The 17,288-nt window shown below is 31.8% G+C and overlaps 2 protein-coding genes across 2 annotated transcripts in view; one reads left to right on the top strand and one right to left on the bottom strand.

Annotated features, from left to right (window-relative positions):
* LOC119676550 overlaps positions 1-8,693 on the bottom strand; it is a 9,853-nt gene extending 1,160 nt beyond the window's left edge. Inside the window, exon 1 of the mRNA XM_038087791.1 lies at positions 8,674-8,693. Coding sequence (XP_037943719.1) covers positions 8,674-8,693 — 20 coding nt within the window. The remainder of the gene's footprint in view (positions 1-8,673) is intronic.
* A 6,842-nt stretch (positions 8,694-15,535) lies between these two features.
* On the top strand, positions 15,536-17,008 carry LOC119676549 (protein roadkill-like). Its single transcript, XM_038087790.1, has one exon. It carries the CDS (start codon positions 15,536-15,538, stop codon positions 17,006-17,008), a length of 1,473 nt encoding a protein of 490 aa, XP_037943718.1.
* The last annotated feature ends 280 nt before the right edge of the window (positions 17,009-17,288 follow it).

The raw sequence follows: 17,288 nt of genomic DNA, 5'->3' as shown, positions 1-17,288 counted from the left end.
AAATTGTGGCAAATCCAGCAAATGTTTTTAACATTTTTCATGTTTGCTTGGAAATTCAATTTGAAAGGACTTTTTTGCGGCTGACTCTTCATCAGCTTCAAAACAGTGGAGGAAGTATGAGGAACCCTAATCAACATTTTCTTCTGACTTGATATTATTGCGTTTACAAATCTCATACGAACATAAATAGAATGTATACGAACATAAATAGAATGAATATTCTCATAGTATCCGAAAGTAACATTCAACAATTTTTTTGGATTAGATAACCATGCCAACAATGGTCTTAAATTGGAAGACAGGGTAAAGGAATAGATCCCGTTTTAACAATATAATCTAAATTTCTATTATTAGAAACACTTGGCAAAGTTGATGAATCAAAAGAGTCGAGAAAGGGAAAAATTCTTATCTGACGATTAACCACAAAATAGTTAATCGTCGACACAGAAGCTAATATGAAGAGTTCAATATCTAATCTTGCCAAAATCATTTGACAAAATTAGTGAATCAAGTGAATTAAGAAAAGTGACTAAAAATAACAAAAAAATTGCTTGAGAAAACACACATTCCCACCATAGAATAGTTGATAATCAAAAAAGAGACTTTAATTAAAATTTATATATATCATACTATACAACCCATTTGACAAAGTTAATGTAGGTTTTTGGTTGAAGAAGAGGAAGATCCACAATAGAACTTAAAGATCTAATATCTACACAATTTTGACAACCTCTTCTGTTTATATTTGAATTTTACTACTAACTTTAAATTTTGATAATAAAATCTTCATCTGAGATATTTGTTACCTTTTAAACAGTTGAAGATTTTTAGTACTCACATGGAGCATTTGAAAACAACTTAAATAATACTATTACTTTCTAGATATTCCAATTATAAAGATACCTGTCCCCAACTCTCCTGCACAGTCCTGCTTACGCTGCTACGAAGTGCATAAACTAAATAATACTGCCGATATAGCATATGGAAGAGTGGCTTAAATCTAGGTGAAAGAACGGCCAGTCCACATTTTGATAATCCACATTTGCACGTAATTGTTAGTTAGCGCTTAAGTTAAATTATTTTAAAATTATATAATAAAGTATTCTAGTCATATGTCTGTAAGGATTCTGTATTCTGAATGAAATATAGATTCAATACGAACCATCAAAACAGTAGATTGATCCGAAAAGATCGTGAGATAGTAAAGAGTGCTTCCCATAAAGACTTATATACAGACTAGCTGAACTTTTTCAAAAACATATTGTGAGAGAAAGGTACTCGATGAAAAAAGTGGTAGTATACAGCAGACTACAGGCAGAATATTTATGCGTGCATTGCTTTACTTCATGTCTCTTATTTTAAGATTCCCTTCTAATGCATTGTTTACATCAAGGTTTTAGATAGCACTTGTATAATATGGTATTATAGATCGATCTATATCATTTTGAAGAATTAATTTTTTTTTAACATTTTGTGAGATTTACTTGCTTAGTCTCTGACAGTTTTTTGGGCTATTCAAAAAAGAGTTTATCCAGATATTTAAGTCTTATTCGTTGCCAAGAATGAATAGATCAATGCTTGACAATTGTCCTCTTCCTCTTTATCTTGCTCTATTTTTAATGTCAGACTTTAAGATTTACTTAGTTTTAACATAAATTGTTTCATTTTCCCACCTCGCTCAAGTTTTTTTCTTTTAGAAAAGAAGAAGATACAAACGTTGTACAGATTTGTTATCCAAAGAATAACTTCTACACCATTTATCTGCCAGACAGTTACTATGTTAGTTACTATGTCTCCAAAATACACGTACGTTGTTATGTCTACTCATCTCATTTTTAAGATATAATACAAGAAAGAATGATATCAGATTTATGATATGTGGTGGATGATATGTTATTAGTGGAAGGAGACCTTGTTTTTGTGAAAGAAAAAATTGATTGAGAAAAAATTGATTCAACATCAATACAGAGACTGATTTGAAGAGTTTTTAATCATATTGTTCAAAGCACTAGATAAAGTTTGTGAATCAAATAAATCAAGAAAGAAGACTATGCTGAGACAAGAATTGGTTAAAGAGTGACGATATAGCACCACATACATTGTTCAAACTACTTGACAAAGTTGCTGACTAAATAAAATTAAAAGAATATTATATTGAGAAAGAAATAGTTTAAAGGAAAAAGATCCACCATCATATATCATATTGTTCAAAACACATTATATAGTTAGTGTGTCAAGGTGAATGAAAGAGGATACAGTGTTGAGAAAAAAATGGTTGCTAGGGAAAATGGTTGCTTAATACCACAGAACAGTTTATCATCGAAACAGAGACGGTTTTGGAAAATTAAACATATCATATTATTCGAACTACTTGATGAAACTGGTCACATTGGTGATTCGCGGTATTAAGCATTTTCCCTTGCAACTAATTTTTCTCAACATTGTAGCCTCTTTCATCACCCTTAATGCACTAACTACATCATATTGTTGAAAACACATGATGTAGTTAGTGCATTAAGAATGACGAAAGAGAATACAGTGTTGAGAAAAAATGGTTGCTAGGGAAAATGGTTGCTTAATACCACAGAATAATTTATCATCGAAACAGAGACGGTTTTGGGGGTTAAACATATCATATTATTCAAACTACTTGATGAAATGTGACTGAATTGGATTAAGAAATAAAATTATATTGAGAAAGAGACAGTTTAAAAACAAAATTATCTGCCACCATATATTATGACATAGTGCATTGGTTGATAGAGAAAAGACTTAACACCACAGAAAAGCTGTTCATCGGCACAGAGGCTGTTTTGAAGAATTGAACATCTATTCTTACTCGAACCACTCGACAAAGTTGGTGATTAAATTAAATCGAGAAAGAAAACTATGTTAAGAAGTGTGAAAAGTGACTGAAAATATAACTGTCATATTTATAATTATTTTTATTTACTTTTTTCTTAATTTGTCACACTGTGCTTTGCTACTAAGCCTTAACTTTATTTACATTTCTCAACCGTCATTTTAAATCTAATTTAATAGAAAACGTACATGTTCGTTTGGCTTTTTTATAAATCCAAACTTGCGACGGACGAGTGCACTTAACGAACTTTAACACCAGCCAACAAAAACACAACTACACAACTACAACAACAACAGCAACAACAGCGATGAAGAGCAACAACAACAAAAACGCTTTGAACATACCAATGCGTTTTAACAATTTTGCAAATCGCAAGAGATTTTCCGCTTTCAAACGATTTCGTTTTCTGGAAGAACGTTTTTATGCCGCATGCCACCTCTTCTCTTCGCTCTTCACTCTTCGCCCGCGTTTTTATTTCGTTTTCTTCGCTGCATTTTTTAGAGTTATTTTTCTGAAATAAGATTTTTTGCTTATGTTCCTATGGTTGTTCATCTTTATTTTTTTGTGTCCTTTTTGCTAATTTTTTCATTTGGCAACATTTTTGTTTTCGATGCAAAGGTGCGCACTTAATTTAATTAGTGTGCAATTGCTGTGAGGAGAGAGAAAATGTTGTGCTCGCTCGGAAGGATGCGCAGAGGTCGGCACTGACAAATGGTAAATGGTAAATGGCAACTGAATTGCTGCAGTGAAAATAAAAGGATAACAGCATTTTACGAATTTGTTACTGTGCTGTGTGTACTGTGTACTGTGTACTGTGTGCTGTACACAGTTAAGGAAACATCCTTTTTCTATTACACTAAGTTGTTGCAGTTTATTTCATTTTGAATTTGAAAACATCTTCAAATAAGCAACAGTCAAAGAAATCAGAGGTTCAGAGGTTCGTATAGGGAAACTTAAGGAAATTGCAAGGAAAATATTTTAGTAAAATGAATGAAAATGCAACGTGAAAGGCACAGGAAAGTAATGATTTACAAATTAATTTGATTTGTTTAAGTTGCGCAATGAAAGCTTTATTTTCTATTTATTTTAATTGACTATCTACAGACGCCTCTAATGATTAATGAAAATTTTCTTTTTTTAATGTATATATAATATTCATGTTGACATTTAATTTAATGGAAAATTCTTTTTGACCTCCATAAGAAAGAGAAAAATGATTAATGTCATCACACTAAAAAACTGTCGCTCAAAAGAACCTTTTAACTGCACTGTGTGAAAGATTGAAGCCACATGTCAACTCACTGACTGAGCATTCGACCTGATTGCCACATCATAGAATAGATATTCACCCTAATTTAAAGTCAGCACCCACCAACTTTTAATCAATTATAAAACTGTTTTCGATTACCCATAAGCTCGATCTGAGCTCGGTATCCCTACAAAATTAGTTATTACAATGTTGAGCTGCAGCTCCATCAACTTAGGATCAAATCTCTCCGAACCTTCCACAAACATCTTTAAGTAAATTATAAAGCTGCTTTAGATAACCCCTTATGAGGTTCGCATTTATACCGCCATGTCTGAGTTCGGTATCCCTATAAAGTTAATTCGACTCTGCACAAATGACTTGAAGTGGCAGGTGATTTAAACGCTCAAGATAAGATCGATTCTATCCACACCTTCCACAATCATCCCTTTGTCGATTATAAAGCAGCTTTAGATAACCTTATAAAGATTCGCATTTATACCACAATGTCAGAGCTCGGCAACCCTGCAAAGATAAAACGAATTTTCAAAATGATATTGAGCTTAACCTCCATCAAAGTGGGATCACATCTCTCCGAACCTTCCACAACCGTTATTTTGTTGATTATAGAGCAGATTTGAATAGCATCATAAGGGACTGCATTTGCACCGCAATGTGTGCCAGACCTTCCACTCCTTATTTTTTTTTGTGCCAATTGTGAAGTAGCAGTCGATAGTCTATTACACATCGCAATATATAGGCTCGATATTGTGACGTTCAGCCAAATAGGTTCAATAAAGTAAAGTTTTGATACCGTGTGATGCTTCAGATAAAGTGCTGCTAAGAAAAGAAATCTGTATGCTACTGATACAAATACGCATGGCACAGACTTCGAGCTGGCAGCTAGCTATTATATTTTCAAATTTGTCAAGAATTTCGACTATTTTAACACCACTGTAATGAAAAACAATGACGTCAGCCTAAACATCAAACGAAGAATTAGAGTCGCCAGTAGGTGCTACTATAGGCTTGGTAGGCAATTAGGATGTAAAGCTCTCTCTCTCTCGACAAACAAAACTTACACCCTCTAGGTTATTTATTCTACATGGCGTTGGTGTTATCACAAAATGATGAAACAGCATTAGGAGTTTTCAAAAGAAAAGTTATTTCGCTATATCTTTGATCCTATACGTATTGGCAACGACTAACATATCGGAAAGAATTACAAGTTATACGAACTAATTTACGACACTGATATAATCCAGCGAATTCACAACTAGCGATTTCGCTGTCGTGAGAACGGATGAAGATGCTCAAATTTAAAGCAGTAGTTATAGGAAGAAGACATAACATTCGACCGTGTCTCTGGTGGAACGATCAATTTGACGAAGTACTAACCGCGCTTGACATGTAGAATGCCCGCAGACAGCAGGTGTGCCTGGGGAGACATGCTGTTACGGGTCAACACAAAGCAACAGATTGATATGGTTATTAAGTAAGTAAGTAAATAAATTAATTATGATAAAAGTTCAATTCAAGCCAATTTAATTAGTGAATTATTAGATTTGTAAACAGTACATATAATAAATATTAATATATTAGTTTATTTTTATTTAAAAAATTCCTAGGAATCCTATTGTTTCTTAATAATAAGATTTAAATTTGTATAATAAATACCCAAAAACAGGAAAATATAAAATTTAAAACCTATTTAGCACATAAGACTTTTGAAATACCAAAGGAATTCAAGCAAAAATGGATCCCTTTCTACTTAAGTTAATATAGGTTGAAATTAAATATATACCTATATTTATATATTTCTTGTATACCTATATTTATACCTATATTCTTGTACTTAAGTATTAATACTAGAAAAAATTTAATAATTACGTATAAAGTAAGCCAGATAACATTACACTGAGCTATTTAAAGTAAAAGTAAAAGATATTTTCCCATATCATATATATATTCATATATACCTGATATGTAATACCTGAAATAAATTAGGCACTTAATTCGCCCATATCCCCTCCACAATTCATCACCACCTACTCTATAACACGTAATAATAACGATTATCCTGTGCAACACATCCACTTCAACGCATTCAACGTTAAGCTGCCCACTTGTGTGTTGATATCCTTTATACTTTTTTAACTAGAAAGTCTACTGATGCCAATATTGCTACTTTTTATCTTATTGACATGTTTTTGTTGTTGTTTTTTCTGTAAACATATATAATTTTTGTTGTTGTTGGAGCTAATGCACAAAGCATAATACAATCTAATTTTGTTATTTAAGTTTCATTTTATTAGTTAAAGATTTATATAAAAACCATAAAAGTCCTTAAGTCCTTACGGTGTATGGTGTATGGACGAATATTATATGTACTTGCTGCAAGTATTGCCTGCTCTGATGGGTCTGCATCTTCTTACTTTTTTACTGTCGTAACATTTTGTATTCTCTAAGCTTATTTCAAATATTCTGACCATCTCAACAAATGTTATTGTACTTGATTTAGTCATGAGTTTGTATATATTTTTGATAACAGAAAAAAAAAGATATTTATTTTTACCTCAAATTATTTCCATTTTACTTTTGAAGTCAAAGCAGACGTACGAGTTTGTCCTTTTTATGACAATATTACACAGAAGAAAACAGATTACTTAACCAAGATAATGAATGAAATTTGCAATATTTTTGTTTTATTGAAGCTTTGTTTTGTTATCTACTCAATTATTTATGGTATAAAAATAAACTAAAATGAATTATATTTACTATTTATGATATCAAAATACATTTAAAATATTAATATTAATATATTAAAGCTTTAATATAAAATATTAAAGCTTTTATTAGAGACTTCTTAAAAGAGACGTAGCTCAATCCATAGCTCAGACACCACATTTTTGCCACTCATGAATAATATACAGTCCATACTTTGTTACATTAAATACGTATTATATATATTTACAAATAATTAAATATATAATTACTTAGCAATACTCAAACAAAAAGATAACTCTTGCTGAGGAAGACACTTGCAGACTATGTCTAGAAGAAAAGGAGACTGCACTGACAACTAGGAGGAAGACTGTCTTGAGACACCATTGGGTTGGTGATGACTTGGCAGGCAACCTCAAGCTAAATGAGCTGATTGCATTAACAAGGGATGTAGTTATGCGAACGGAAGCCACTCCAGCTTTAACTCAATAACGACATCCGAGAATAGAAGGACGAAAAAGGACCCAAGTAGTTTCGTGGTCTACTTCGGCGAATCCTTTACTTCAATGGGGCCACTTGTTGGACGGTACGCTGTCACAACGTAAGTACCAACATAAGTAGAAAAACTCGAAACAGCGTTGTATGGTCAACCAAATTTCAATAAATTAACTAAAAATTTTTGTTGTTGTCTCTTCACTTCTATTCGAACCCTTCTAACTTTTAAATAGTTTCTTTTCATCATAAGACGCGTCACTTACGACAAAAAAATAAAAAATAAACTTTAAAAAAATAGAATTTTAGGGAATACAAATACAAATATTGTTCAATTTGAAAGACCGATCTAAGAATAATCAAAGAGAATATAGGCTCAAGCAGTTATTGTGATCTGCTAGAATTGTTGATTATTTGGCTGTACCGATCAAGGTTAACGGTTTGTATCGACACTTCCGTAAACAAATCTAACACAATGCAATTCCGATGGCATTTGTAGACGCAATAATATTAAGACAGTCACTTTTGAGTTGTCACTACCATAGATACCACAACTTTGAGTGTTGTTTTAACCACGAGTCAAAAATGCTAAACCCTGAAGAAAATTTAACACGAAAAATCGTCACTATTGATTATTGCAACAAATTTTCACAATTTTAATAGAATTAACGATTGTTAAGCGATTCATATATAAAATAACAAATCTTTAACTAAATATTAAATTCATAATATAATAGTTCTGTTTCATACATGCTACTAAACCAGCGGTGCAAAATCAAGCCCACGACATAGATAAACCCTTTGTAATAGTTGACTTAAATCCATCTTAGATCAAACCCACGACATATATTGATATTCAGATGTCTGAGTTGGTGAATCAGCACCTTTACTCTATTTTATCTGTGGACAGTTTTAAGTCACACTAAATACGGGGCTTTACGGGGCTTTATAATATGATGGATCTGATGTCTTTGTATCTGCCTGTGTTTATCAAATTTCGCTGTATTTTTAGGATACTGAGTGTTGGATTATTGTGACTGTCAATTGTATTGAACAGTTTCAGAGCACGATCTTTAATGTATTTTTCAACTGAATCCACTCTCAGATCTCTGTGGATATCGGCTCCTCTTACATACCATGGGGCGACATAGAAACACCTTTATAATGTTGACTTAAATCCATCCTGATCACATCCTAGAAGTTTTGGGGAATTACGTGCAAATATGTTATTTTAGATTATTACAAATTTAAACATCTGACTACTACTGCTCATATTACTGGATGTATAGTAATACTGATTTCTGTACGATTTGAAATTTTTTTTTTGTGTTATTTTAAATCGACTTACCTCACTTTATTTTTTGTCATATCGTTTTATTTAATAAAAATATTTTGTTAATACTTTTGCTTATTTAAAGTACTGCTATTTGAAATTGCTGGTCTTTACTACATGTTTTGCTGGATTTTGGTGATGTTACATAGCACTTTTACTTTTGCTGATTTTATTATATGCTAACTATAATGAGATTTACTTTGTGATTTCTATAAATGAAATTAAATAAAGCACTTCATATGTAACATAACACTCGTATACAACAGTTTATGTATCTATTTGTAAATAAACCACTTTATATGTAGCGTAACACTCATAGACAACAGTTTATATATTTAATTATACATAACAATGGTTAACCTAATTACTTTAGTAAATGATGTACACGATTTATTTTTTAATACTCGTAGAAGGACTTGTGAATAGTAGTGAGTTACAAGCGATTTTGTCTTAATTCGAACTTTTTTTTACTTTTTTTTGGGACCTATTTATTTTTATTTTATTTCATTTTATAAAGCTTTATATAGTATAGAGGTATATATTCCACATGATCATTGTGTAATTATTTTAAACTTATATCATTATAAATACTTTTATGATATTTGCTTTATGCACGATTTCATTTCAGTATAATTTAGTACGTAACTATGAGTACTTTCGGGATTTTATAATTATCTCAAGCAATTTATTAAATAATTTACAACTTTTCATCAGTACTTGAGAGAGTTGGAAAACATAAACCTTCTCATAAACAAACTGTAATCAAATACGTAAACAAAAACAACAACATTAACAATAAAAATAAATAAACAAATGAACTTCATACTCTTCAAATGTAATTAAGAAGTAAAACGGACGCTAGTTATAAACTTTTCCAACTACTCGTAAATTACTTCCTTGTTAAATTTAGGCTGCTGAGCAACAGCCACAACAACAGCCACAGCAACGGTCATAGCAACACACGCTGGCCTCGCAACATTGATGCCAGCAACAAGCTGCAGAGCAGAGCTGTGGAGTGCAGTGCAGTAGAGTGCAGTGCAATAATCGCTTTAAATTGTTTATAAGTGCAATTGAAAACATCAAAAGAATGATTGCAGGTGCAATGAAAAGGCGTTCACTTTTACACAATTTGCCTGCTGAGATTGCGTTTGAGCAGTCAGCGAAAGGTGGTCAAAATGTTGGGCCAAAGCCAAACAAAGGTTAATACCAAATCAAATTATTTCGATTTGATTTGAAATAGTTTTGGACGACCCGAAAACAGCAGGCACGCCCAGCAACGACTATGAAACAATGGCAATAAAACATTTGGTAGCCCAAAATAAAATTGGAAATTAAATTGCCAATAAAGTTGCGGCCAAAAACGTAATTCATCGCTGCAGCAGTAAAACTGCAACAAGGGAAATAAGTACTTGAACGTGCGCTCGTGCGCTTTAATTACCAACAATGGCTTGATGCACTGCATCATATGCAGTCAATGAGGTGCAATAACAAGTCAATAGTCAATAATCACGGTTAATACTGAGATGTAGTACTTATTCGACTGTTGTATCTTGTGGCTGCTGTTGCATCAATTGTTTATTATTGTTGCGCATGTTGCTTGCAAATTTCCTTGGATGGGACTCGTCGTGAAACCTTACTGATGTAACTAGAGCGGCTCTGTGCGGTGGTACTATAACTTGGGGCGAACACTGCAGCAAATACAATAACTGGTTTCATTTGACGCAAATGATTATTATGGATTTGAATTATGATTACTTTAAGTGATCGCGTAACTTCATTAATTTGGCCCGAAAAAGGAAGGTAAATGCAGTGACGGTAACAAAGGTCTGTAAAGAATACTTTTTTTTAAAACAATTTTTATTTTTTTAGAATTCATTTGGGATTTTTTTTAATTCATTATATTTTATTTTGTTCTATTTGATTTTATTTCAAAATTTTAAATACCTGTTTATAAGCTTTATTTTTTTAGATTCTTCTTTTAATTTTTTTAAGTTTTATTTTCAAATTTTTTTAAATTTCTTTTTATATTTTTAATATTCTTTTTTACAAAAATATATTTTTTGTATTTTTTTTCATAATTTTTTTTTTATTCTTTTAAATATTTTTTTGACTTTTTTAGATTTTTTTTTAGATTTTTATTTAAGTAATTTTTATCGATTTTTATTTAAGATTTATTTTATATTGAAATACTCTTCAAATAAAGACCGTCGCCGGATGTTAAGTGTATAATAATAAAAAGTTTCTACTAATTACCTTTCCTAAAAAATAAAACAATCTTACCCCTTTTACAACATCTAAGGCAGAGCTCTTCAGATCAGAAAAGAACGCGGGCCAATACAAATTGCTGAATAGGTTGGAGGACCACAGAAATACATATATACTCTCATAATTTTTCCGGAGCAAAATAATAATACAACGATAATATTAAATTTAGTTTTATTAAATTTATATTAATTCATCTTTTACAATTCTATCAATATCAACATTATAAATATTAACTGTTGCAATACGAAATATATATAAAATATATTTTATCTTTAATGTAATGACTTGCGGTTCAGGATATAAGTTTTTCGAACCATTTGTACACTTTGTTAATTAAGCGGATTGTACTTTGGACAACCTCGATCTTAGCCATTTAAAACGTGAATCAATTTAAAATCATATAGCATTGTTTCTTGAAAATATCTGCATTGAAACTCTTTCAATACTGAGTATCTTCCCATAAAAGGGTATTGATCTTCTACTTCTACATTTAAATTGATTCTTATTTCAATTGATTTATATTATCTACATTTAAATATAAAAATACATAAAGAATATATTCGCGATATACGTTTCCACCTTACAATAAATGTCGTTTACTCATATCAACTCTGCGTTGTATTCTGCTATTTAGTGAATCACTTCTAATATCAGATAGATTTTCAACGACCATTTTAAGATGTTTAACGTCCATTTTAAGAAACAAAATTCTTAATATAAACTGTTGTTTTTAATAGAAAGGTTTTATCATAGCAACAACAAAATTTTTTTTCATTATTTTTAATTAATTAAATATTTGGCTGACTGAATAAGCTGTTCCTAGTAATATTTTAGTAAATATCCCTCATCAATGGTCTTGGAATTATTTATTAATTTTCAGAACTATTTTCTAATCTATATATCTATTCAATAAAATTTGATTAATTAAGAACCAAATCAAAGTAGAATAATTCGTAAAGATTTATTTTTTTAATTTTTTTAATATTTTTCTTTTTTATTATTACCGCCACTGCTTTTAACTTCCTGTCATTTTGTACATTTCCCTTTCAAAATAAAAATTTACTAAAATAAATACTTTTACGTTCAAATACCGTGATTTCATTGTTAAATCTTCACTGGACTATCTCCTTTCTAAGCTAGAGAGCTGCGCTGCTCCACTTTCCATCGCAGTGTAGCAATTGTGCAATTGTTACGAACGTTAAGCATCCCAAAGGCGCCGCTCACTCCCAGAAACGGTGCACTCCTCAGCTGTGCTTTTCTTTGGTTAAAAATAAAAATGATATAAATTGTTATGCAGTTCGTTGGAAAACGCATTCGATTCATTACACAATCAGAGTCAAGGTCTTTTACGTGGATTAAGTGAATTTATAAAGAAATTTTTAAAAGAATTAATTCCAGTCAAGAACATGACAGTGATGCAATGGGTGAGTGGATGAGGTAGCACAGTGAAATTGTAAAGACAATCGAGTATTGTGATGCATTTTATGCAATTTATATTAAAAGCTACGAAAATAATACGTAAAATTCTTTTAATTAATTAAAATTAAAAAAAAAAAAAACACGAAGAGAGAATTTAATTATAATTATCAGAAAAGGTGCTAAGTGCTAAGTGTTATTTAAGCTGATATGAAAACCTCATGTCTTTTAAAAAAGTTTGGTGATATAAATTCTTAAAACAGAAATATAAATATTAAAAAGATCATTCTGAAATTTGAATAATATCATATACCTCAATAAGAGTTTAATTAGTGATGCTTAACCAGAATTATTCCACAAAGTAAGAATATCTTATTTCTCAATAAGGTTTAGTTGATTGAACAATTTATTACCGGAAAGTGAGTCCTTCATATTCTTTTCATCGTATATAGTTATATACTGAAAACTAAAAACTAAAGAAAAGAAAAAAATGAACAGTCCTCTTGTCCTTTCAGTCGCATATTTCTATACCTGAAAAACCGAACATCATTTGCAAAATGACAAGACCCACTTTGATGGAAGACTATCAAAATAAGAAGAGTTAAAAAAAAATCAATTAATATAAAATCCATAAAGGCAAAATAATATTAAAGTTTGATAAAGTACTAAAGTGAACCAAATATCGAGCTAATCGCTCTTATTACTATATTTTTACTATATATATTAATTTACTATTTTATATTCAATACCATATATATTAAATTCATATTGAATTATATTTTAACTAATTCCCAGTTAATATAGATACGACAGTGATCTAACTAAGTTGGATCGATTACAACTCAACTGTGGATGACTACTAAGTGAATGCTTAATAAAGACTAGAAATTAATTAATTTAATTAATTTCGTGTTTTAAATCCAAAAACAAATCAGTTTTGAATGAAGGTTATGAACTTCTTCAATGAGACTTTTATAGATTGGTGACTTGAGGCAGCCACCAATAAAACAGTGGTGATGCGTCTTTCATTGTTTTTATAATTAAAACATTGATGAAGGAAGAAAAATGTTTAATATTTTACATGACTGCCGTCGGTAGTCAACCGATAACTTAATGTCTTATAAGAATCCAACAAGCTATCAAATACATGAGTAAATTTTATCAAACAATATTGTTATTTAGATTTCAACGTTGTCAAATATTACTCAATTGGCTGTAAAGTCCAAGATTTGAAATTTCAATTAGAATTTTCACATTATCACCACAGTCATCATTGCTCTTCTTAATTACCGTAAACACTCCTAGTCAAATGTGTGATATGTTAGCTTGAACTAACAGACTTATTAACTTATTAATAGTCCTGTGCTGTCCTAGTTTGCTATTGCAACTATTTCTAAGAACAACACTTTAGATACTATAGGTTTCAACGTAATTTTGCCCCTTCTAATATTAATAAAAAATTATTAGATATTATTTTAAATATATCATCTGAAATCACTTGAAGTCCTATAGGTTTTGGTGAAACATAGAAATAAACAGCATCAACGATATTAAACGATATTAAAATCTACACTGAACTTCTTACAGGACACTGTAGACTTAATTACATGAAGATTATAGGTGTGGTGACTCCTGTCGACTCTGTTATGAGGAGAAGGAAACATCAGAACATGTTCTATGCAACTGCCCAGCGGTGGCAAGACGTAGACTCGATTACGTTGAAAGCGGGATCTTAGTCCCAAGTCAAATAGGTAAAATCAAGCCCACAGCAATTACAAGATTTATGTTATAAATAGTCTGAAATTGTCCTAGTTGGGCCTTTAGGCGCACAATAGATCTCTTAGGTCGGGGTGCTATAATAGCCTATTACTTAAATAATAATAATAATAATAAGTATAAAATAATTACTTTTATGTTTCTAAAACAGAACTTCAATATCTGCAGTAAGTTTTAGTCTAAAGCAACTTAAAAAGTTTTTTTTTTTTATTAAGAAAAAAGTTAAAGACGTTTACGTTTCTTCCATTTCACTATAAAATGTAGTAAAATATATAAAATAAATAAAATAAAATAAAAAGTATTGGTAAAACACATTTTTATATTTATAATATTTAAAAACTTTTTATTTAAAATACTTCTGTTCCCCAACAATTCCTACTACTAAACACAACTAAAAGCTCTCAAAGTTGGTCAATTACTTTCATTCAAACAAAATTAACCTCTTTTTAATCTGCTAATTAGAAAAATAATTACTTTAAAAATATAAAATAGAATACCTAAAAGAAACCGCATTTAAGAGTTAATTTGCGTTGGTGTGCTTATAAAAATACTGGCAAAAAATTGTTATTTTTAAAATGAAAAAGTGATTACACATTTAAATACACATACGTTCACACGATAAGCGAAAAAAGTGCTACTTTTAATTTATTTTAACTCACAGACTGAAGCATTTCACATTTATTAATTAAAATTCAAACACCAGATGAGAAGAATACACACACTCACACACTAAACAGTAGGAAATTACATGTGTGTAATGTTAGAAAAAAAAGATAACTACATTTAGCTACATGCATATCTAAGCATACATACATACATAGAAAGAACAACAGCATAAGTGCACTAGTGTACTTTACTATGCATTAGTGTACACTAGTATGTACTTGTGTGCAGTAGTATGCACTTGTCTCTACTAGTGTACACTAGTATGTAGTAATGTGTACTGGTACTCTATATGTACAAGTGTGCATATGCGAAAGCAAACAAAATTTCATTTCACACCATTGAAAATCCATTAACGTAAAAACAAACTAAACTAAACTTAAGTAAATCTCAAACCGCATAAGCCTCAACTTAAATCAATCATGTTAGTGCTGCTAAGCCACATAAGCGACAGCATGACGTCATCAACATAATTCAGCATTAAGTGCTCGAGAGTAGAAATCAAAGTTCACATGCACTTCACCATGCACAAATACTCAACCAATATTTTGCATTTAACATTTGCACATTTGAACATTTTTCAATTTTCAATTTGCACTTTTTCCACTTTTTTGCACTTTTTTGCACTTTTTTAAACTTAGTTCTCCTCCAGCCTTTGTTTTTCTATCTTTTATCGAACACTTTTTTCTTCACTTCTTTCATATGCCATATATGCGAATAGCAAACACTACACTTTGTGGTAGCAACGGCAACATTGATGTCAATTGTCTATGGACCAGCAACAGTGCAGGCAGTAAAAACTTCATCTACATTAGCAATGACAGGAGCGGAAGTGCATGACAGTCAATCCCACAATAACAAGCCCGTATATGCTAATCGAGCACAACGACAACACCAGCAACAACGAAATTCTTATGGTAGCAGCAATCAAAATGATGTGTCTGGTGCTGCCTCCACAGCCGTGGAAATAAGTGCAATAGCAGCAAAAAGAAATTATGCCAGCGGCAATAACGACATCACTAGCGGCATTGGTAACAGCATCAGCAGCAGTAATAGTCATACCACGTATGGTCGCAGCTTAATGAAGGCGTTTAATGGTCTCACCAGTCTCTCGGGTCTTCAACACATTAGCAATGGTTATGGTACAGTCAATGATGATGCCGCTTTATCTGGTGTTGTTGGTAGCAAACAAGAGATACCAATTTATGAGGAGCAGCAAGAAAACGATTATGATGCCACTGCGAGCACATCCGGCGTAACAGGATACGCTGGTGAAAACAATCAACATACCAACAGCGGTGCTGGTGGTGCGTTTAGTAATACGATTTACAATTTGCATGCAGCTGATACAACGCACAATAGCTTCCTCCCAATGTTAGACTGGCATGGCAAGACGGCAGCAGCTTTGTCAACAGCAGCCACATCAGCCTCACCATATACTGTAGCCTATCCAGCCTCATCATCATCCTCGTCGGGAACTTTGCATCAACATCAGTATCCACAACAGCAGCACGAACAACAATCGAGCGATAAAATCTCCGATGGCAATTTTCTACAACATTACGAGCATAATTCCGGTTACAATGAACTTTCAGCAGCAACGACATTTGAACAACAACGCCATCATCAACAACACTCACACCAACAACAGCAACAATATTTTAGTCCAAGTGCCGATAGTTTTTCGCCACATTCTGCATTCTCGTATGGCAGCAGTGCAGCGGATGCGAGTGAGCAAAATTTTTATGAACATCAGCACTTACCACCACACTCCCTGCCATCCTCAGCAACGTCCTCGGCAACAGCTCATGGCGGCGATGGCTATGATGACGCCACTAATTATCTATCGACCTCACATGCCACAAATACAAACAGCCAACCAGACGTTATAAACTATGTACCCTACCCGGTTGTGAAGAAGCTGCATGTACCTGTACATCAGCCTGTTAAGATTCCTGTCTCGCATGCTGTCATTGTGCCAATCAGCAAACCTGTGCCAATACAAATTCCTGTCGCACAACAGGTACAAGTGCCAGTCGAGAAGGAATTAAAAATACCTGTCGAACGTGTTGTGCCAATTCCAGTGGAAAAGCATATACCAGTGCCGGTGGAGAAACGTGTACCCTATCCCGTAGTCAAATATGTGCCCATCAAAGTACCACGTCCTTTTCCAGTTAAGGTGCCTGTTTTCAAAACTGTGCTCCACAAGGTTAAAGGAAGTTGGTGGTAACAAGTAGCTCTCAAGCATATCCACCTCCTACTATCAATTCATTTATTACTCTATATATACAAGTATACACATATATACAAACTATTTTCTATTGTCGTTAAATGTACGTATGAATGCAGAAATTTGCATTAGAATTTTAATTAAAATTTATTGGATAATTTATTATTGCATACTATTGTATACAACATTGAATAAAATACTTAATTAAATAAATAAAAATAAAATTCATGTTTTTGCTTTTTGTAATTACAAGGAAATTAATTGCACTTATTAAGTAAGA

The sequence above is a fragment of the Teleopsis dalmanni genome, chromosome 2, assembly GCF_002237135.1.
Source record: "Teleopsis dalmanni isolate 2A chromosome 2, ASM223713v2, whole genome shotgun sequence".
Lineage (NCBI taxonomy): Eukaryota > Metazoa > Arthropoda > Insecta > Diptera > Diopsidae > Teleopsis > Teleopsis dalmanni.
The sequence above is the reverse complement of the archived record's forward strand: the minus strand, read 5'-3'. Positions and strand labels throughout refer to the sequence as shown.

Bases quoted from the DNA above. Each gene is read 5' to 3' on its own strand.
- LOC119676549 (XM_038087790.1), top strand. From the start codon at position 15,536: ATGTCAATTGTCTATGGACCAGCAACAGTGCAGGCAGTAAAAACTTCA.